The sequence below is a fragment of the Perognathus longimembris genome, chromosome 6, assembly GCF_023159225.1.
Source record: "Perognathus longimembris pacificus isolate PPM17 chromosome 6, ASM2315922v1, whole genome shotgun sequence".
Taxonomy (NCBI): Eukaryota; Metazoa; Chordata; class Mammalia; order Rodentia; family Heteromyidae; genus Perognathus; species Perognathus longimembris.
In genome coordinates, this window is record NC_063166.1 from 31,713,023 (window position 1) to 31,736,534 (window position 23,512).

Below are 23,512 nucleotides of genomic sequence, written 5' to 3' on the forward strand. Positions count from 1 at the left end.
TGCCCTGTCTTCTTTCATGTTGCTATAAGTGAAACTTCGACTGCTATGCATTCTGAGCCATCTCAATTCATCAGTTTAAGGGATGCAAGAGCGAGTTTGCCTTTTAAGCATGCAGACCCAGTATTTGAGCCATGATTTACAGCTCAAGAGATTAGAGATGTTTCCTTTTTAATGGGGATGCCATTCTCTGACCTCTGCTGGAAACAGACTTCTCTTTTTACACCAGCTAGGCAAAGAGTGCTCCCCAAGTCCTCACACGTACTTTTCAATGCGCTTTGCAAAGGAAGTCCTTTAGGCTCTAGATTCCCGCTACTACTAGCCTCCCACTTCCCGCCCCGGCCGCAGAGCGATCTCAGCTGTGACTCGTTTTCTACGAGCCTTGGGGGCAGGTCCTTTCGCGCCTGGAGCTTGGGAGGACGCAGCTCTGAAGGGGTCGCGCACGCCGGGCTCTAGGCACCGAGGGTCAGAGTTCCTACGCCCGCCACCGACGATCGCCGGCACCCAGGCTCGCGGGCTCCTCTGGGGCCCTTGGTATGGGCCAGCAACCCCAGCCACCCACCCCGCAGGCGGAGCTGCCCCGCCCCTCCCGCCGCCCGCTCCGCCCCGCCCCGCCGCGGCTGTCAAGTCTATAAAGTTCCTCTTTCTCACCTCACTCTTGGTTTCACCACTTGAACTTGGGACGCACCGCTGCCCTCAACTCCGAGTGCCCGGTGAGGTAAGGCCAGGAATCAGGCCGGGGAAGTAGTGTGAGGATGGCGTAAAAGGATGGAACAGCGCCGGGGACCCTAGCTTCAGTGGGAACTGTGCTTGCTGGGTCAGGGAGCCCCGATTCCTGCCCGTCTGTGCCGGGTCTGGGGTGCAGGTGCAGGCTCCTGGGCGCGGCTAGAGCATCCCGCCGCCCTCGCGGTTCTACAAGCCTCCTCACCCTGCTCCCCAGCCCGCGCCCCAGAGGCGCCACGCGCGGGAGGCCTGGGCCAACGGAACCGTCGGGACCCCTGGAGTGGCCGAGGCGGGCAGTCAAGGGAATCCACACCGAGGAGGCGGGGGCCCGCTTTGTCCACGGAGGACAGCCCCCAAGTCCCTTTGGCACCTATTAGAGGCTCCTTCCTCGTTCTTAAGGGACCAAACGCACCCCAGGCTCTGGTGTGCTGATGAAGGGAGAGAGGCTCCAAATGTGGGAGATTCTGAGCCCTGTGCAGTGCTGCCTCCACCCCATCCCAGTGATCTGGTTTGCCACCAGGCCTGGGTACTGAATCCTCCCCACCCCCCCTACCCCCCCAACCCCCGCAGCACCCTCTCTGCCCTGCTCCGCACTCAGAATGCCCGGCTCCAAACCAATACATCTAGGCGGCCACTTGTTGCCTCCAGGGCTCACTTCGTCCTAGCTAGCTGGAGAGCGCTGAGAGCGTTCTGGGGACCAAAGGAGGGTAAAGAAAGATCAGTGGAGGACCCGCTAGGGATTTCACACCTAGAAAGCCTGGATTCAGAGCCTGGAGGCAGGCGAGCCTCCACGTGCGAGGTCGCATCTTTGTGGGAGCCCAGGAGTGCGAAGTGAGGAATGAGTAAGGGAACCTCCCCCCTCACCCCCCACCCCCCCAGAGCGGAGGGAAAAGTGAGACGGGGAGGGACTGCGGTGGACAAAGAGGAACCCGAGCAAGTGAGTGCGCAAACCGAATACCCAAAGGGGACGGCTGGATCCGGCAGTGTGTGGACAGTTGCATGTGTCCCAGAACCTTTGGGATGTGGGGGTGCGTTAAAATAACGCAGAGAGTGAGAGAATGGGGAAAGGAGGCTGGCCTCGGTGGAGGGTGCGCGAGGGAAGCGGTAGAACCGTGAGTGCTGAGGGGATCCTCCAAGGCCTGTTCCATGGGGGATTCTGGCACTGTGCCTCACGCTCCCAAGCCTCAGAGTCCGGGGGCCGGTCCCGGGGCCACTGCGGGAAGGGGTTGAGACCGGGTGACCCGGAGCCGTGCGGCGAGTCCTGAAGGGCGGCTCTATGTCCCTGCAGCCCGAGAGTGCCCAGTGAGATTCTAGGCGCGCAAGGTGGCAGGCGGCACCTTGGGCATGAACTTGGAGGGCGGCAGCCGAGGCGGAGAGTTCGGCATGAGCACCGTGAGCTGCGGTAATGGGAAACTCCGCCAGTGGCTGATCGACCAAATTGACAGTGGCAAGTACCCCGGGCTGGTGTGGGAAAACGAGGAGAAGAGCATCTTCCGCATCCCGTGGAAGCACGCAGGAAAACAGGACTACAACCGCGAGGAAGACGCCGCCCTCTTCAAGGTCACTACTGGCCCGGGGCAGGGTGGGATGAGATGAGAGGCTGTGAGTCCCTGAGTCCTTAGAACCCCCCCCCCCCCACACACACACACGCTATCCCGCAGCGAACCACTTATTGTCCCCTCGCGTGGGATGGATTGAGTCCTAAGTGACAGTGGCCAGGAGCATTAGGTGGCACTTGCCCAAAGCCAAGGAAGAAGGCAAGGAGGAAGGAGGACCCTTCCCAATCCCGAACAAGTACTTCCAGGAAGTCAGAGGGCTCCGGAAACAGTGTATCCCTGGAGTATTGTCCAGGAGGCGGTCAAAGGCCTGAGGGCACGTGGTTGCTGCTCTGAGGGTTCCTGGGTTCCTGGGTTCCCAGCCAAGCCTCAAACCCTCTGGATCCCTCTCTGCCTTATTTGGCCCCAGTGCGCTTCTGTCCCACGGGGCACTCACTAGTCAGTGCTCTTATCTGCCTTCTGGTTTTCTTCCTTACTGTGTCTGCTTTCCTAATTACTCTTGTTTCTCACTCTGGATTCCACCCCCCACCCCACCTCCTTAGATTCAGTTTGCAATATTTGGTTCCATCTCTGGATATTTCCTCTCTTTCCCTCTCTCCCCTTCTCTCTCTTTCCCTTTTCCCTCTCTCCCTCTCCTTTTCTCTCCCTTCCTTCTCCCCCACCCACCCACAGCACTCCAACTTGTGAATTATGAGGTCTAGCCCCCTCCTGCTGGCAGAGAAGGGCAGCGGAAGGGAACTCCCTCTGAGAGTACCTTAGACGATGTGACCATTCACATATGCTCTGTGGGGACCTTTTCTGACAACAGTTTTTGGCCACTGTCTTGGCCACACTTAATTCAGGTACTGAATGGGTAGACTCCATTTCAGGAGCCTCCACAGCCCAGCTTGCACTTTATAAATACCCAGTGATAGGGGCTTAGGTTAGAAATGCTTTACCTAGTGGACCCCTGGAGTCTTTCTGACCCTTTTTTAAGCAACAGTGTCGATTTGAAGCACCATTCTTTAAGAAACATAGCCTCCTGATTCTTTTTTTAAAGACTTGAGTTTTGATTTTTTTTCATGCTTTTCATCCTTCCCAACCAGGCTTGGGCACTATTTAAAGGAAAATTTCGAGAAGGCATCGATAAGCCAGACCCTCCTACCTGGAAAACACGATTACGATGTGCTTTGAACAAGAGCAATGACTTTGAGGAATTGGTTGAGAGGAGCCAGCTTGATATTTCTGACCCATATAAGGTGTACCGGATTGTTCCAGAGGGAGCCAAGAAAGGTAGGGGCTTTTCTGAATGTGGGTGGCAGAATAGAGGCAGCCTCACGCTTATAGTGTCTTAACTTTATTAGCAGGCTATTTTTTGCTCTTCTATAGCCTGCTGCCTCTTGCTTTATCTATGTTCAAGCCAGCAGCCTCTTGCCCACATACTCTAGATTATACATTGAAAATCCTATGATAGCTGAACAGGATAATTTCTGTGTTCGTCAATATTTGCATTGTGTATTTTTTCAATTAGGCAATTCAAGAACAGTACAGGCCAAATTTCCAAACAAAAACTAGAAGACTCATTAGGTTTAATTACCTAATAACTTATAATGAATAACCATTTTCTACAAGGGGAAGCATACCGCACACCCATGAATTGATACATTTATAGTAATAAAGATGACAACTTTAGAATAGAATGCAGTCAGATGAGTGCTTTATTAAAATCAGGTCCCAGGGTCCTTCTTTCTGACCAGTATATCCAAGAGAAACAATCTTCATTTTAAATACATCATAGAAGTGACCTCATCTGGGAAGCACCTGTTTGGTGGAGGATAGTTGGTCATAAAACACATTTAAACATGTTTTTCCTTAAAAAAAAAAACCTATTATACACTAGTAAGAGCTTGTATAATTAGTTGAATGGCATGAATAAATAAGCATTCAAGGGAAATGTTAAAAATCCCTATTTCTCCACACAGTACTACGCATTCTAAGAATCCAGCCCTTAGGTATTTTTCCAGTATTTTATATCTAGTTAAGTCAGCTCCTTTTTCCTTTTCCTCAAACACAGGAGCAAAGCAGCTTCCTCTGGAAGACCCACAGATGACCATGGGCCACCCATATACCATGACATCTTATACCTCACTCCCTGCCCAGGTACAGGAGAGGGTGCTGGGCTTCTGGATTCTATGGGCTGGGTCCATAGGAGAAAACCTAAGCAAAACTAGCAGGATTTAAGTGTTTGCTATGACTGGTCCAAAAGCTGAATAAAACCAACCCCTAGTCATTGAATCCATGTTTCACTTTCGAAGTGACCATCATTCCCTGATGGTTGAGTCCTGCCTGTCAGATATACTTTTTCTATGGATTCTCAAAATCCCTGGGAAGCAGATCTTTTGTAGAAGTCAAAGGTTTTGGAAGTAGTGCTCTATCATGTGAAACCACAGGGCAGCTGATCTCTCCAGGCTTCCTGATCTGAATTACAGCTCTGTTTTATTTGCTTTGGTGGGTAAAAGAAGGCAAATTTCCCTGCAGTATTTTTGGTTCAGGGCTGAACCATATGATGAAACTTTACACAGATTTTGTTACTTTACAACAATGTCTCAATTGTGCTTTTAGATCTTCAATGGCTACTTTCCACCTAGTTTTTATAAACACTTTTCCCCCAGTCTTTTGGGTTGATAAAATGATTTGGCTTTAAGCCAAGGAGGAAATTCCTTGAGGAGTTTGGGGATAGGTAGGCACCCTAGAGTAGATGCTTTCATCTAAGCAATTCCTGTGTTTCTTCAGCAGGTTCATAACTACATGATGCCACCCCATGACAGAAGCTGGAGGGATTATATCCCAGAACAGCCACACTCAGAAATCCCATATCAATGTCCTGTGACATTTGGTGCTCGTGGCCACCATTGGCAAGGCCCGGCATGTGAAAATGGTAAGGAGTGCGCTAGGCCATGAGACCAAAGAGCAGACTTTGGCTGTGGGGAAATCCCAAACAGTCCTCCTAAACAGCACCACTTGGCTTTCCCCTTTCCAGAGGCTGCCAGAAAGATCTGTGCAGCTCATGGGGGTGGGGGTTGGGTTGTATTTTGTCCTATTGGATGCTAAGGTCTTCAGAGACAAATAGAATCTCAGAAACAGTATTACACCCTTCCCTAGGTGGGGCCTTAATTAAAACCCCAGAGATCATTCCAGATAGGTAAAATGTAAAATTTTTAATTAGAGGAGGTCATGGAAGCTCACAGAATGTAAGTAATGTGCCCAGAAAATCCTAGAAAAGATCTGGAGTTCAGTTCTATATCCTTTAAGACAAAGCCCCACTTTCTACATAAGACCGGGGTTGTCAGATGACAATCTGGCAACCTGGCTATAACTGTATCTCTATATGTATCTATATCTCTAGATATAGATACATATATATTTATAGATATCTAGAGATATAGATACATACATAGATATATGTAATACTGTATATATTATATTATAATCAAATTATATTAATATATTATATTAATATATATGCTTACATACATATACATGCATATGCATGTATACATATGCATATGTATACATATGCATAATATATATTATATGTAAGTATATATACATATAATATATATATAGCAATCTTAATAGGTTCATATTTTTTCATCCTCCCTGAATAAGAGATTTTGACAGTCTTTTCTCTTGGATTGTCCCTTAGTACTAACAAAGGGTCACATAATCTCACTAATCTATTTCTTTCTTCCCATCTGTAAAGTGAGTATACATTAGCTGTATGGGAACATGGGGAAAGATTACTGAGCCGGTATACCTCTTTTGTGCAGTGATATGTGCATTGTAGCTGTTTTTAGCGTTAAAGGTGATACATATTAGAGGTGAGTGGAGTAGACAAACACCATAAAAAATGAAAATACAAAATACCACTACAGAAACCTAGCTACTATTGAGTCCCCAAGGACTTGCTTATTCTGGATTATATGTAGTTTCATGCCCATAAAGAGTCCTACAAACATAAAAATGAGACATTGTATTCTAACTAGTTTTCTAGGTAAAGAAAATTTTTTCAATGTGTGTCCAATGAATGGTAACAAGCTTTTTAGGACTTTAGAGTTAGTTATGTAAATCAAAGTCCAGAAATGAGTCCACACTCATCCTTCCATGTGTTCTTGGAGTGTTTGGTTCTCCACAATTCCTTGTCCCTTCATTTTCCTCCTTTGCCTCCATCATTCTGGCATTGGAGTCTATCACTATTTAATGCTTGTATTTAGTACCATATCTAATTGAAATTAAATTTTATTCATGTCTAAAGAGTGATGTGAAGCAAAGTTTGTTTTTCTAGTTTGCTGTAGAAGAATCAACTCACATTAAACTAGTATTTGAAATTTTAGGCTTGGGACAAGTGCACCAATAGCAGTCACAAGAAAGGAGCAATGCTTTAGATTGCACAGAAATTAGAATGGATAGATGTGTTTCAATGCATAGATAGCATAGATAACAGTAAGTGAAGTGCCAGATAAATTAGCTTCATGTTCAGTGTCAGGGATCTGACCCAGGGCTAGAGAAGTTCTGTACCACTGACCTATATTCCAGCCATGTGTATTCATATCTATTGTAGCACATGCCTACTGGGGCTCAGGAAGCATGGTTCTATTATCTTCTGAATCCAGAAGTAGTAAACAAAATAAAGATGTGTACTAAACAACTTGTTACTTTTAAAATCAACCTCTATGATCAGAGACACAGAGAGAGCTCTGTGTTTTCTTTCAAAGTTGAACAACAGTTCCTTCCTCTTTCAAACTTGGTTTTTCCTCCTATTTGACCTGCTTTTGCTTCACAGCCATGTGCCCTCTGTTAGTGGATGCTTAGAGCTGGGCTTTGGTTGGAAGGCAGGGGACCCAGGTCCTCCCTCCCAAACCCAGTGCCCTCAGAGGCTGCTTAGACATCATCTGATTTTCATTTGCAAATGCAGGTTGCCAGGTGACAGGAACCTTTTATGCTTGTGCCCCACCTGAATCTCAGGCTCCTGGAATCCCAATAGAGCCAAGCATAAGGTCTGCTGAAGCCCTGGCGCTGTCAGGTGAGTGCTGTACTTGCTTCTGGCATCACCCACGGGAGGCCCCAGCCTCTGCTTAGCTTTGCTCTCCTGGGGTAGTTTGGGCATGGATTTAAATACTCACTTTGCACCCTTGGGTTCAGGAGTGGGTGTAGGTGCATCCTGGCACCCAGGCTATGTAGTCACCACAGTGAATAAAGAACCTGTGAGAAAATCTAGACGCAAAGCCAGCTAGCTTGTGATTTTGATAACAGTCCCGAACACTGATAGAGTCATTCTAATTGCTCTATCAATACTTCTCTGAATTTCTAGGACTGTGAAAACACTCCATTTTTAAACATTTCCTGTAGCCAACATCTTCATGATAGGATAACTTTTTAGAAAAGCATAAAGGCTTCTCATTACAGAAAGCTGTCTATCTGTCCAGGGTTCAGCTATAAACAGGTGGTCTTGCATTCATTTTCTGAGGACGTGGATCTTGGCCACTGGTCACCATGACGTGTGTGCACGCGCATGCGTGCACATGCTGGCCCTGCAGCTTGGCCTGGGCACTGTTCCTGAGGCTCCCCCCCCCCTTTTTTTTTTGCTCAAAGCTATGATTGCAGGTGTAGGCTACCATTGCTGGGCTTTAGTGGCATTCTTTTTTTTTTTTTTTCAAATTTTTATTATCAAACTGATGTACAGAGAGGTTACAGTTTCATACATTAGGCATTGGATACATTTCTTGTACTGTTTGTTACCTTGTCCCTCATACCCCCTACCCTTTAGTGGCATTCTTACACCCAAGGGGACCATGCCGTTTGATCATCTATACAATATGGATCTGTTCTTAATTGTAAATTCCCATTTCTAGAAGAATCCATGCACCAGGAAAAGCTTATCTACTTTAAGAAAGGCTATCACAGAGTGTGCAGCATGTATTTCTATCGGTGTATTTATGATTTTGAGGATATTTTGAATTGTTTCAAGTAGAATTTGAATTTAAATAAATAAATAAATAACTTACACTTCAGAAATCATATCTTGCCACTGGCTCTTTAACAGTCTGTGACAAAAATACTAAGTTCTAAGGAAGAGGAGAGTTGGAACTTTCCTGGCTCCCAGAGGAGGAGTTTTACCTTCCAGTTCCTGCCATATCCTTCTAGATCGCAAGTTCTGAGAGGCGTAGCCATTTCCTGAGATGCATAGAATAACTGAGGGTATCCTCTAGAGGAAAGCACTTCTGAGGAGCAAGCCTTGTCTGTTTTTAGCAACTTTCAAGCCCTTTTCTTGATCACATACAACTTGTGTGGGTATTTGAAGAATAGGAAACCAACAGTTATTTATGTGTCTTCAACCTCGTGATTTCTGATGACATGAATGAAATGAAACCTACCCTATAAGTCATCTCTGATGGCCAATACCCACTGTCATCAGTGAAATACCTGACTAGCTGTTTGCAGTGACAGAAATGGAAGAGACAGTGGTGTGGGCTACATATCAAAACCTGTCATTGAGGAATAAGAGGCTTTTGTGGGTTTCTTTTTTTTTTTTTTGATGTGCATAAGAGACATTAGTTATAAGCCTGAGTACATCTATCACAGAACTATGATTCCCAGTTCTCTTTCAGTCCAGGAACTCAGTTAAGGGGTTCTTTGCAAATCTAGCCTGGGACATTCTGCCTATGCTTGATATTTTAAAGAGATTTATAAACTCAGTAAGGCTATTGTAAATGAATTTAATTTTTCCCTAAAGTTTTAGAAAACATATTTTAGAGATATGTTCAATCTTAAAACACAAAGCTTAGTGAGATTTCAATATTAACAGTTGTCTCCTACAGCATTTTTCTCACTAATTTCTTCCTATAAGAATCATACATATGGGCTGGGAATATGGCTTAGTGGTAGAGTGCTTGCCTAGCATTCATGAAGCCCTGGGTTTGATTCCTCAGCACCACATAAACAGAAAAAGCCAGAAGTGGCACTGTGGCTCAAGAGGTAGAGTGCCAGCCTTGAGCAAAAAAGAAGCCAGGGACAGTGCTCAGGCCCTGAGTCCAAGCCCCAGGACTGGCAAAAAAAAAAAAAGAATCATACATATATATATTATATACATATACACATATATATGAGTATACATATGTATACAGTAGGAAATTAATTTAAAATCAGGAAAAAAGTGGAAGATAAAAATACCATTTACCACCACCCCATCACCATTCTTAAAGCCTAGGACCTACCCTTCAACATATGTGTATAATTTTTACCAAATCACATCATATTGATATTTTAGGAAGTTGGAGGTATGTTGACATATTTGCATTCATATATATATGTACATATATGATATATACACATATGTATGTACATATATACATACATGTATATATAATAGTGTGTGTGTGTGTGTGTGTGTGTGTGTGTGTGCGCGCCAGTGCCAAGGCTTCAACACAGAGCCTCAAGTTTGCTTGGCTTTTGCTCACAGCTGAACACTCTTCCACTTGAGCCATGCCTCCAGCCTGGCTTCTTGCTGGTTAATTTGAGATGAAGTCTCTCAGCTTTTCTGATTTTCTTGGTTAAGAGCACAATCCTCCAACTCTCAGCCTCCTGAGGGTAGCTAGGATTAAAGGTGTGAGCCACTAGTGCCCAGAATCATTGTAATTCTTTTTGCTACTAGAAATTAAAGTCCATGTGCAGAATCAATTTGCTTTAATAATTCCTAGTGACATCTGACATAGTATTTTATACACAAATATTATTACTCTTTTCATCCTCATTATCATTCAAAAATAACGTTATTAACAAAGGTTCTTTCTGTTTTGCATAAAATTAGTGAAAGATATGCTCCCCCACAAGAAAATAGAATACATGGTCACATGCATTTGGAAACTGCTGAGGTAGATAAATAAGTTTCTTGCTGTGGGCTTCTTTAAGTATTGAAATGCACTAATCTCCTGGAATTCTCAATGGGGGAAACAAGGCATGCGGTATCTCTACGTCTTCTTACATAGAAAATTTTAACAACTATCTTTAAGTAGTTATACAATGGGATTTCACTTCAACGTAATTTTTATGAGAATAATGTTCTCCCAGACTTCTTAGACACTGGAACTTCTTGCTTGCTCCTGGTGCATCTTGAGATTTAGTGTTCTGTCCTTTGTTTCTGGTTGAGTCTCTGGGCATGGTGGCAGATGGCCCAGGCCCAACAGCATTGACTCCAGAACTCTGTGTTTTCAGACTGTCGCTGCACATCTGCCTATACTACCGAGAAATCTTGGTGAAGGAACTAACCACATCCAGCCCCGAGGGTTGCCGAATTTCCCACGGACACACCTATGATGCCAGCAACCTGGACCAGGTCCTATTCCCTTACCAGAAGACAATGGGCAGAGGAAGAACATTGAAAAGCTGCTGAGTCACCTTGAGAGGGGTGTGGTCCTGTGGATGGCCCCAGATGGGCTTTATGCCAAAAGATTGTGCCAGAGCAGGATCTACTGGGATGGGCCTCTGGCACTGTGCAGTGATCGACCCAACAAGTTGGAGAGAGACCAGACCTGCAAGCTCTTTGACACACAGCAGTTTCTGTCAGGTAATATACTCTATTGGCTGCTTTTATCCGACAACTAGGAATCCTATTCATCCTTCAATCTAAGGAAGTCACTGTAGGAGTACTTTCCTGCCTGGCTGCTCTCTTGCATTCCATAGCCCCAGCCATGACAGTCCGAACATGACAGGGTCCCTTTTACCCCAGACAGTGCTCTAACTCCTACTATGCACCCAGTGGGCATCATCCCAGAATAGATTTCCTTCTGGGTTCCTATCTTACCTCTGCCTGCCTGCCATTTGCTCCTCACATCAGCAACGGGGCACAAAGAAGAGTCTGGATGAAATAGCCATGGTAGTTGTGGTACTAAGTGGATACCTTTCCATTTTGGTTTTCAGTGGTAGTTTTCTTCACAGGGTTCCGGTTTTATTGATAGTGTGACTTCCACAAGCTTATCTCCTGATAGTTCAGCGCTTTTCTGGTTTCAACAAAAATAACAAAGGTTAGAAAAGTACACTGATAACATTCTTGGTTATAAGATGTATTGTCTATGCAGATGCTACCCCACAGGTGGACCAAGGCTAAGCATGCACTGAATTGATTTAGCTAGAGAGAAATGATGACAGGGCTTTATGTTCTCTGTCATATACAAGTGTGTCTCATCATATTTTCCAATACTTTTTGTTGCCCTAGTTTTCATATTGTGAAGTTAAATTAGTCCGGAGCTGGCTTTTGTGAAATCTTTGACCAGATCATAGTTTGGCTTCATCCAGAGGGGACCCTTGGATGGAGGGCAGCTTGGGTAGGGAAAGTTGTTCTGCCTATCGATTATGGCTAGTTTGGGCACTTTTATTCTAAATCTACTGCTTCACACATGCCCTGTCTGAAATACCCCATGAAGTTGGTTTTTCATGTACCTCCCCTCACCTATAACAGCATATTGTTCTGAAATATGTACATAGTATAGAATGGCCAAATTCAGCTAAGCTAGTTAACAGATGTATTACCTCACATAAATATCTTTTTTAAGGGAGGCATCTCAAGGATGGATTCAGATCTCTTGAATTTGTTCTTCCTGATTTACTGAAATTTACTATCTCTTGACCTAGAGCCACTCACATCTCCCCCAGCCTCTGATAACCACCATTCTACCCCACTTTCATGAGTTCAACTATTTTAGTTTCTCCAGGTGAGGTCCAGCCCTATTTTTCTTTCTATGCAAGCCTAAGTCATTTATCAATAATTCACTTCAGGTTCAGCTATGCTGTTGCAAATTACAGGTTTACCTTCTCTTTACAAGCTTAGTGTTGTATACATACACACACACACACAAACACACACCACATCACATTCTCTGTATCCATTTATCTCTTTCTGAGTCCTTGTATACATTCCTTATCCTGGTTTCTTTGAATGGGACTTTTGTAAACAATGCTTCAGTCAGTGCAGATAGCCCTTAACCTTGCTGACTTTATCTCCATCCTTCAGATACATACCCAGGAGTAGGAAGCTGGTTCTTGAAGGTGCTTCTTCATTCTGTTCTTTTTCAGTAAGAACATAAAGTGCCTATTGGCTCAGTGCCAGTGCCTCACCCAAATTTGCTTCAGCTTATTTAAATTCTTTTAGTGTCCCCAAATAAATGTGTCCCTAGATAAAAGCTCTTGACATAGAGATGGGTCACAAGAAGGAAGAAGAGAATTGACCCTGGCTCCCCTAAGGCAGCTATGTGGTTAAGGTACTCAGGGCCAATGCCTTTCATCCAAGCAGCAAATCACCTCCAAGTCTTGGTCATACTGCCTTTTATGTCTTGGTGTCAGGCCCAGTGTTTATGCTAAGAGACATCTGAAATGATTATAAGATTGTCCAGGAAGGTAGTCTTACTTCTCAAGTTTGAGTTTCCCAAGAGGACTGGATTCAAACTACACCACGGGAAGAGAGCTTTCAAATGACAAAATCCCAGGAATCTGCTGCTGTTTCTCCTAGTTTCTCTTACCAAGCGTGTGACTGATCTGCAAGGTACATTTTGAGTCACAGATGCACAAGTAACCTGTGGGTGCAGGTGAGAAACTGGTGTGACAGAAGGACATCATCCTCAGGCTGCAGACTGATTTGTGTAGAATTCAATATTTAGTTCCAAGTAAAAGTTGATCCTCTTTTCCTTTTCTCCCCATGTAACCAGGGCATATTTTCTTTTTCTTTCCTTCTTCCTTCCTTCCTTCCTTCCTTCCTTCCTTCCTTCCTTCCTTCTTTCCTTCCTTCCTTCCTTCCTTCCTTCCTTCCTTCCTTCCTTCCTTCCTTCCTTTCTTTCTTTCTTTCTTTCTTTCTTTCTTTCTTTCTTTCTTTCTTTCTTTCTTTCTTTTCTTTCTTTCTTCCTTTCTTTCTTTCTTCCCTCCCTCCCTCCCTTCTTTCTTTCTCTCTCTTTTTTTTTTGGCCTAGAGTCTCTGAGGTTTACTTATGTTGAAGGAGAACATTAGACACCACAGGTGGGCAGGCCAGCCTCCACATGGTTAAAAGTTCCCACCAAGCATTTTGGGGTTAGCAAGCAGTTGAAGCAGGGATTTGTAGAGAATTAGGCCAACTTGCCACACTTATTAGCATCCACACTTATTAGTATCTGTAGGTATCCTTTCAGGCCACAGCAGTGTGAGTGAGTTTTACATATTCTAAGTCTGTTGCATTTAATTTGAATTCTGGAAAAAGAAGGAAAAGAGAAAGCAGGAAGTCAAAGGGTGTTGTGAGTTAGCTAGAAACATTTCATCTGCAGAGAGCAGTGGAATCTTTGATATCTACTAATTCAGGACTTGCACCCTGCCAGGGACTGTCCCCAAAGGCATAGCTGAGGGTGCACATTTCACAACGACCAACCACAGCTGCACTGCTACTCTATATAAGCCTCAGTCATATACATTCTATTCTTTTGAAGATAAGACCTTAGAATCTACCTCAAGGCCTAAGAATTTTCTTGAATCTGTTAAGGTTGACAGGGCTCAATACCAGAAATTGGACACATGCACTTTTTCATTTTCTTTATACTATTAATATTGCTATGATTATTATTTTGCCAATACTGGAGCTTGAACTCAGATCCATTCCTCTACTTCTGGTTTTTACCATTTAATTAGAGATAAGAGTCTCAGGATTTGTTGTATCAGCTAGATCATTACTGAGATCTTAGGCTCCTGAGTAGTTAGGATTATAATCATGAATCATCAGTGCTTAGCACATGTATTTCTTCTCCTCCTCCTCCTTTATTGGTGTGCTAAGTAGAGAACCTGAGGCACTGAGAATGTGAAGCTAGGGCTTTACCACAGAGCTATACCCCTGGGCTTTGGGTAAGTGTCTTCCCAACAATGTCCCTCTTGCTTTGTATCTTTGGGTAAGAGCTCTAGCTTCAGGATATGCATATCCACCAGAGCAGGGCCCAGTGAGGCTTTATCATTACCCTGGTAGCAGTTGCTCAATAGTGTGGCCTCTGCAATCATGGAATAGTGTTTTAATCCTGGGACGCCAGAAACTTGTCATTTTAAGAAACAAAAGTGTATTCCCCGGTTTGCCTGAATTTCTTTTTCTTTCCTGCCCCCTTTATTCCTTTTGGCAACCTTTTGCTTTCTTGTGGGTCCAATGCTGCAGAGCAGTGTTCATAACTTCGGCCTGGTTCCTCTGGCAGTTTCCCTGTCAGGAAATGCACACATATACATGTGATTTTGGACCTGGGGCCTGCTCCTTTCCCTCAGGGACCTATTTAGAGGAACCCTACCACTCAAGGCTTCTCACAGTGAGGAGCTTACAGGCAGCTCTTGCTTCCTGTTTAGCTGCTTTACTGGGTTTCTGAGGAGGGTTTTTTCTTGTGGGTTCACAGAGCTGCAGCCATTTGCTCACCACGGCCGGCCCCTGCCAAGATTCCAGGTGACTCTGTGCTTTGGGGAGGAGTTTCCAGACCCCCAGAGGCAGAGGAAGCTCATCACAGCCCACGTGAGTATTCCATTACACTGTCATTGACTTACACATCAGTGCATTTTCCTATTCTTTATCAAGAGTTAAGTCCAATTTAGAGAAGTCTCAAGTGAAAGGCAAAGGTCAAGTGACCTGGGAAAATAAATGTAACCTCAAAATAGAACAGGAGGAAGTGAGGTCCAGCGATCAGCATAACTCAGGTTCCACATGCTGTTCACCTAAGACCTTGTCATCACAGTACTAGAGTGATGTTTCAAACCAGGGATCTAATTCCATCTTTCTCTCCTCTTCAACTTGTTACATTTCTATACTACAGGAATTAAAAGGATGAATACTAAAAGTTGTTCTTTAACATTCTCTTATGTTTAATGGTTTGAAGAACATGGACAAGGACAAGGCCCTGAGCTCAAACTTTAGTACTGCCTCCTCTCCCCCCCCCCCCCAGCCCCAAATGTTTGGTGGCTCACATCTATAATCCCAGCCACTTGGGGTATAGAGATTGGGAAGATTATGGCTCATAGCCAGTCCAGGCAAAAAATTTTGCCAGAGTCTACTTGAGTAAGGTTGGTGTGGTGATGTATTCTTGAAGTCCCAGAACCTTAAGTGAGAGGATTGCCTCTTGAAACTGACCCTTAGGCAAAATCAGGAGACCCTGTCTGATAAAGAGCTTAAGAAAACTAAAGATGTGGGTGTATGGCTCAAGTATAGAGTACTTGCCTACCAAGTGGGAGGCCACTTCAAACTTCAGTACCACTGAGAAAAAATGCTGTATTGCAAGCATCACATTCCTTAATTATTTTTTCTCACCGTGAAGCTGCTTGTTCACATATGTGTTTCTGCCACAAATATTTAGGAATTATTTAGTTTTTGGACATGTTGATAGAGGAAGCTGTATCTTTCAAGAAATCCAAGTGATTGGTCCTTCCTCTAACACTGCTTAAGATGGGCAGAGCTATGATGAATAAACAAATTTTTTATAAAAAGGAAAACAGGCTCTCATTCAATTCCTATTATTAGAGATAAAACACTCTCAAACCTAATATTGAACATACAACCCCACTTCTTGATTGTAAAAACAAACAGAATCCTGGACTTTATCATTTTCTCATGAATGCTATCCAGTGATTTAGTTCATAATTCATATAATCATTGGCATTTGTTATCAACAGGGATTGCCTTAAAAATTTGAATTAATAAACAATATTTAAGAAGTGAGGCATCATTGGGACTTTAAGGTTAGCCAAATAAGGCAGCCCTCAAAATGATATCATATGTCCCAAAAAGAAATTGAACACCTTATTACCCATAAGATGAATTTTTTAATGACTTTGGAAAAGCACTAGTGATTCAGGCCTATAATCCAAGCTACTCCAGAGAATGAGGTCAGAGGATTGCAGTTTGAAGCTAGCCAAGGCAAAAAAAGTCTGTGAGACTCTTATCTCTAATTAACTGGCAAAATGCAGGAAGTGGAGGTGCAGCTAAAGTAGTTGAACACCATCCTTGAGTAAAAAAAGCCATGAAAGAGCCTGAGGCCCTTAGTTCAAGCTCCAGTATCAGCTTAATAAAAATAAATTAAATTAAAATGTTTAGATGGGTTTAATTAATCCCAGGTACTTATAAAGGATTTATGCTGGTCTTCATGTATCAAAACACATAAAGGCTCAGTTTAATGGCATGATTGACTTATCAAGAGCATGCAGTTTGTTTGAGACTCTATTAAAAAGGCTTATATAAATAACTTTTAACATTAATTTATCATAAAAACAGTCTTAGATACCAGTCTTAAAAGCCATATATTGAGTTTTGTTTTGGTGAATGTGACCCGCACTCATAACTAGCAGCTTGTGTAATTGAATTTTGTGGCTTTTTCTTTTACCATTGATGTAAAAATATGAATCCTACCTATCATCATAAGTTGTTTTGGGTGAGCCCATCACCCTGTCAATCTGAAGTCACAACTAGACTTACTCTCCAATTCACTTGGTTTTTAATTTAACCATTTCATCTGAAAATGTTCAGCCCTAATTAAAAGTAAAATTAAAGAGAGAGTTGGTTAAACAGTATCCTCTTTAACTGTAGTCTCAGTTGCAACTCAGAACTAAATAGATTCTGTTCGCAGGTTGTTTTGCATAAGGACTAATTAAAAATGGCTCTTCCAATGGTTCAAAATATGAAGTGTTCTAATGTGTTACAGCATGTAACTTTATACTTGACTTAACTTTTAATCTTTAAAATTTGAGGGTTATTTCATAATGAGCCAACTACAGGATGTTAAAAGAATATCTCAGTAACATCTTCTTAAATGTCTTATTAAAGGTGGAACCTCTGCTAGCCAGACAACTTTATTATTTTGCTCAACAAAACAGTGGACATTTCCTGAGAGGCTATGATTTACCTGAACACATTACCAGTCCTGAGGACTACCACAGATCCATCCGCCATTCTTCCATACAGGAGTGAACAACTACTAGATGATTTTGTTTCATTGTAAATATCTGACTCTGAGCACAGTCCTTGATTTCTTCTGAGGAATTCAGAAGCAGAGGTCTCATTTCCACAATGGAGAAAAATGCAGTGAGAGGAGGTGCAGCAGCATGGGCATCTGACTGACAATCAAGCTTCTTCTAGAAGAAGGGATGGTTTTCCACCACGACAAGTAGATGATTCCAGTGTTGTAGTGTCTGCTGTCATGAATAACTGTGAAAATTCACCTATTAATTTGTTTACATTGAGTTAAGCGCTTTCATCAATCTTGTGTAGATTAGTTCTTGCTTAAAGACAGAAACCTTGAAGTATAGATCTTTAAATCTGATCAGGAGAACAGTTAAATGTTCCATTTCTCAGGGAAGTAAAATCTGAATAGGAAACTACTCTGCTTCTTCCTCCCCCCATAGATATAAGGGCTGTGGTTGTTGCCAAAATGTTCACTGAGTGAAAGGACTTCAGGCTGAGGTTCTTAGTCTGAGGCTTGACTGTAGTGCCCAGGAGTGTGCTTGAGTCTCCTCAGGATGGTCTCTGCCCCTAATCTCACTGCTTCCCCTCCTTGGGCTTTCCTGGAACATAGTTGATGGAGTATGACTATTTTTTTGAATCAAAATTATTAGGGCTACTCTTGGATGGTCTTTTTTATCTGTCATACAATCTAATAATAACTACTTAAGAGGGTTTTATCTGTTCCTTTGTATTTTTTGTCTCTGTCACATTCTTTTGAATTACTGGTAAGACCTTTTTTCCTCAAAGAACAACAATCTAAGTACTGATGATACATTTTTAAAGCTCTGTGACATTTCCCCTCTTTTTGTTTGTTTTGTTGGCTATTGGTAGTAGGCATGGCAACACTAAAGGGGAGGAGTCAGCAGCTCAGTTTGATGAGCTTTGTCAGGACACCCTGGCAGCACTCAGCTGACTGTGCAGCTGCCACTCAGAGGGCTATTTCTGCTTATTTTGTATATTAGATGCTTCCTCATGCCAATAATAGTTTGATCGGGCCTTTTCCAAATGTATTCTTTTAGAGCATCCTGAAGATACCCACTTGTTTCTGTAAACTTGACCTCTTATTTTCTTATCTGTTTTGTTTAGACTGGAGGAGCCAAGTTCATATACTTTTTTCCAACTACAAAACAATCACTGTTACTCAAGCCACAGCAAGAGGCACTAGTTTTCAAATACATGCCACTCTTTATTCTTTAGTTCATTTCACAAGCACATATTGAAAGCCTGCTATATCCCTTGTATTATATAGGGAACAGCATTTATCAAGTTCCTTAAGTAATGAATGTGTTTTTTGTTTTTTTTTTTTGGCCAGTCCTTGGCCTTGGACTCAGGGCCTGAGCACTGTCCCTGGCTTCTTCCCGCTCAAGGCTAGCACTCTGCCACTTGAGCCACAGCGCCGCTTCTGGCCGTTTTCTGTATATGTGGTGCTGGGGAATCGAACCTAGGGCCTCGTGTATCCGAGGCAGGCACTCTTGCCACTAGGCTATATCCCCAGCCCGAATGTGTTGTTTTTAACTCTTAAGAAATGTTTTTTTTTTTATTTAATACTAAAATAACACATTCTGGAAAATGTAAGGAATCTACAAGAGGGAAAAAAAGTGAAAAGCATCTCTTCTTTTTTTTCCTACCTTAAATCTTCCTCCTTCAAAGTCTCTACAAGAATAACTCAATTTATTCCTTCAACACATTTCAGTTTTCTATAAACATATATAAACTTTAAAAATCTTTGAGTTCAAACCTTTTTATGCTGTGTTCTTTATACCTAACAGTAGAGACTTAGCTCCTTCTTGTACAGTCATTGAATTCTGCTGCAATGTGCCCAGTAGGGTTTAAGGTTTCTTATTAACCTAACACTCTGCATGGGTATGTTTATATGCAGATTATGTCCCACAAGCTGCAGTAATTTACACATCTTATAGATGTAAGGTATTTGAGGGTATATTATCCCTGTCTTAAGGTCAAGAAGAAGATAAAACTAGAACTTGCTATTTTCCAGGGCCTCCAACTTGGTTCCGAACTCGCTAGAGAATATTTCATCCCATCCTAGCAGTTCACCTAAGTTCTCTTCAGGATTCTCTCAGAACCCACAGGTCCTCCTTCTCCAAGCAGATGTTTGAGTTCAGTTGCTGTGCATATTTTTTAATTTTCTTTAATATTGTGCTGCTTTAACAATGGAGGTGCATTTTCAGGAAAAGGTCTGTTGGCTGGGGCCATGCCTTCCGTCTCCTCTCGATAGCTATCTATGCTGATTTTAAATCTTGAGTGATTCACGGGGAGTGATCTATGATATGGTCAGGTGAGGAACCTGACTGCTGTCTTGTGTGCCTGGAAAGGATGGATTTCTTGTTTCTTGTCACATATTGAGATACATTCAGTCAAATTTGATTTGTCCCCACTAGAAGATGGTGTTGAAAGACTTTAGGTACTCATGCTAAAGAGCCCTGGATCACAGAGAAAATGAAGCCATCTCATTTTGTTTTGTTTTTTTACTTTTATTTTTTGGCTTCTTTCTTTTTGGGATTTTCATGTTTAGTAAAACTGGGTAGCAATTAATGTCTGGAACACTGCAGAAAACCAGATGACCAACTCCAGTCTGAAACTCTGTATACTCCCCACCCCCACATACACATGTATACACACACCCTGGGTGAGAGGAAGAGGAATAGAACAGGGTAGCTGGAACCATGACTTGAACCAGAATGACACTGCTTCACTGTGAGACTGCCTCAACCTGCGGAGGCCTGAGTGGCACTGATGTGTGGCTGGGGTCCAGCATGGGAAGCCTAGAGCCTGATTGGAAAGACTCACGTGGCATCTGAAGCCTGCTTGGGCATCTGGGAGACTTCCTGGCCCTCTTTCATCATTGTATGTCTTTTCTGGAAGACACAGGAAGTTGTAAGCATGCTCACCCCCCATGTTTGCTGCTCTGCTGCATCAGGAAGGCTCACTATTATTTTAGTTTTCCCCACTGATGACTTTTAAAGTAAAAATCTACATATAATTCCAATCCTTTTTATATCTCTGTAATAACACTCTGTCTTTTCTCTATCAGTGAATGTTTTTCTCAAAGCTATAAGACTCTTAAGGTCTCTATTTTTATTAACTATCTCCTAAATTGTTTGTAACTGCCTACATCCATGTACAGGTAGCACCGTGGCTACCCTACCATACTCTTCATTTTACAAGTTTCTCCTTTACATGCCTTATCTGTGAGACTGAGCCAGGTAGATGTACACAGACCTTATTTATCCTTCATTAGTGTCACATGAATGTGGTAAAGGTTGATTTTTACTGATATTTATTTTCACTGCTTTGAAGAACATGAAGTGAGGCTGAAATGGAGGAGAAATGGAGGAGAAAGAAAGAGAAAGGCCAGGGGCCAACTCTACTAAATGTTCCTATATGCTCCAGACACTGAGGTAGAAGAGACTTTACAAGTAATGAGGTCCATTTTGCCCGTTCCCTTTTCCTATGCTGGTAGATAGGACCCAGGAGATCCCTGGCTTTAACCTAGTACTGCTGGTTCTGTTGTATCTAAGACTGGCAGGCAAGAAAATCTCCAGAAATAGGCAGATCATCCTGTGAATAGTGTGAGTATATGTTACAATTTTTATGTAAATTTGCTTTTGTAGCATACTGATATGTATAATAGTGGTTTTAGGTAGTTGATAAGTACAGACTTTTAAAGAACATTGGGGGAGGGGGAGAGGGAAATGAGAAAGTACTGGGAGGGTGAAGGGGACTGAAGTAAGTTGCATACTTACACATGAAGATAGTATAATGAAACCCATCAAATTCTGCTTGAAAAGGGGGAAGGAGACCGAAGGTTAAGAGAATATAACAGAAGGAATAAGGGTGTTTAAAATACTTTACACTTATCTGTGGAATTCTCATAATGAAGCCCTGTGTACTATTGGTGTTTTTTAATTAAAAAAAAGAAAAGAAAATGTGTCATGAATTATGTCTGTTGTCAAGGTCTCATCCTCATATTGCTTTAGTTACTTCCTCCTTCTGTTGGGTTCTTGTGAGGCTGCTTCCTTCCTGGTTGCCTCTTTGTCCCTGAACTCAAATCTCAAAGAGCTCAGAGTATTCAAGAAAAAGAAGAGAAAGAAAACTTCAAATGTTGTCCCAACATTGGGTAGTACTCTAATCAGATGTAGTGAGGGGATGTCATTAGAGAATATTTAGTCTTCACACACACACACACACACACACACACACACACACACACACACACACACACACTTCGGTACCTGTGTCTTGAAAAGCTTAGTAGAAAGCTGAGAAAGTCTGTAACTTTTCCTTCTATATGTAAAGCTCCTCTGATTTTGTTGTTGCAGAGCATGAGGTGTCACCAACTAGCATTCTGATATAAAACTGTGGAGAAAGGGCCCTGAATGTAGGCCCCCTATGTCTGTTGTTGACTCACCTTGTTCCAGTCTAACAGGAAGGCTGTCCAGGCATAGGGCTCCATCCTGCTGTGTTAAACACTGAAGATTAAATGAATCTATGAGAAAAGTTTGCAGATTGGATTTAGGATTCCCCAACATATTAAGATAAGTTTAAATATGCTAAATGGTAACTATATAGACATAATGGGGGGAAAAATCACACGGTTTTGGAGATTTTATTTGCTCCACAAATAGTCATGGGTTCAATCAAGTCAGTATACTTAGGCAAAAATTTCTCTTCAAATAATACGTCAATTGGTAGTATTTAAAGAGTATATCTAAAAAGTATTTTGAGCCCTTGATCTTAGGTAATTTTACACTTCTGTGACTGGGGAGTTAATCATTTAAAAAAAAAACCCAATGAGTTTGGCTGTTGATTTAATCAAAGCAGTTATAATCATTAAACAATTTTGTGGTCAATACAAGGGTGATGTTCATTTAGTCTAGAAAACATACATTCACCATATATCTCTAGAAGAGAGAGAACTCCAGAATCTAGTTCCTTTTTTTTTTCCCCTAGGACAGGCCTTGCCTAAACTAATAGTTTCAAATCACTGCACAGGTATGAATTACAAGTTGCATTTCTTTCAGCACCCTTGTTCCAGCAAGCTATATAAATACAAATGATAGTCTCAAGATGTCCTCAATATTACTAGGCTTTCCTCTCCTGGGGATGCTTTGCCAACATCTACTTGCCTGGCTAGCCTTCTTCTCCAGAAGGTCTATGCTTGGCCAGCCTCTCTTCTTGAAAGCATCTCTTCAGTTCTTCATGTGTACATTCAGATTATGTGAAGGATGACTGTTTCTCCACTCTGCCATTCTTTTGCTTCTTACTCATGCTTTGGGGTCCAGGAAGCAAACAAGCTGAGACTTTAAGAATGATAACCTCCATTTAACTGATATCCTACCAGACTAGAGAAAAATGTTCGGAACTGAGAATGAATGAAAGCATGAGAAGAAATATATGTGAATAAGCCATCGTTCCCTTGAATGGAAAATTTGTTTCTGTCTGTTGGAAGAATCTTGAGGGGACAGCAAATTTGATTCCAGATTTGCTGGAATCTCAGCTAATGGAAGCACTGGTGAGATTTACATGTCAGAAGAGGCCAGGCATACAGGACGGGGCTGGGGGGAGATTTCATAATTGCCAATGTGGGCCTGAAGGAGTGAAAAAATGTATTAACTGATATTAACCGCATATTCTGTTTTTATACACCTGCTTGCTGCTTGCTGTCCCCTCCCCCCTCCCCCCTTCCCCTAGAAGCAAACAATACAGTTCCAACATCTGGGTGGCAAAGACCATAGAAACCCTTCCAGAAAGAGCCTCTGGCCAGTTTTGAGAACAGCAATAAAACGTTTGGAGAACTACCACACCTCGGGGAACATTCCGGAATGCTGTCAGGTCACCTTAATCCTAAGGTAACCAGAAGTTAGGAAAAAACAGATGCCAGCAAACATAGACGTGAGTCAAGATAAAGAACCAAGAGACCCCTAGACTTTCTAGCCAATCATGTAAGAGAGCATTCTCCAGTAACCAATCCTGTAACGCCAAATGCATACGAACTCATGCGACCCAAGCCTATGATTTTTTTTTTCAAATTTTTATTATCAAACTGATGTACAGAGAGGTTACAGTTTCATACGTTAGGCATTGGATACATTTCTTGTACTGTTTGTTACCTTGTCCCTCATTACCCCCCCTCTCCTCCCCCTTTCCCTTCCCCCCCACCCGCCCGGAGGTGTTCAGTTCACTTACACCAGTTTTGCAAGTATTGCTTTTG

At 42.6% G+C, this 23,512-nt stretch overlaps 1 protein-coding gene across 1 annotated transcript; it reads left to right on the plus strand.

Moving 5' to 3' along the window:
• Positions 1-664: 664 nt before the first annotated feature.
• Positions 665-18,076, plus strand: Irf4 (interferon regulatory factor 4). The gene is given in 10 exon segments (XM_048348506.1): positions 665-715; positions 2,009-2,280; positions 3,362-3,548; positions 4,330-4,415; positions 5,052-5,193; positions 7,231-7,342; positions 10,527-10,657; positions 10,660-10,878; positions 14,693-14,805; positions 17,104-18,076. Coding segments are annotated over 9 exon segments (1,350 nt in total). The 5' UTR covers positions 665-715; positions 2,009-2,064; the 3' UTR covers positions 17,248-18,076.
• The last annotated feature ends 5,436 nt before the right edge of the window (positions 18,077-23,512 follow it).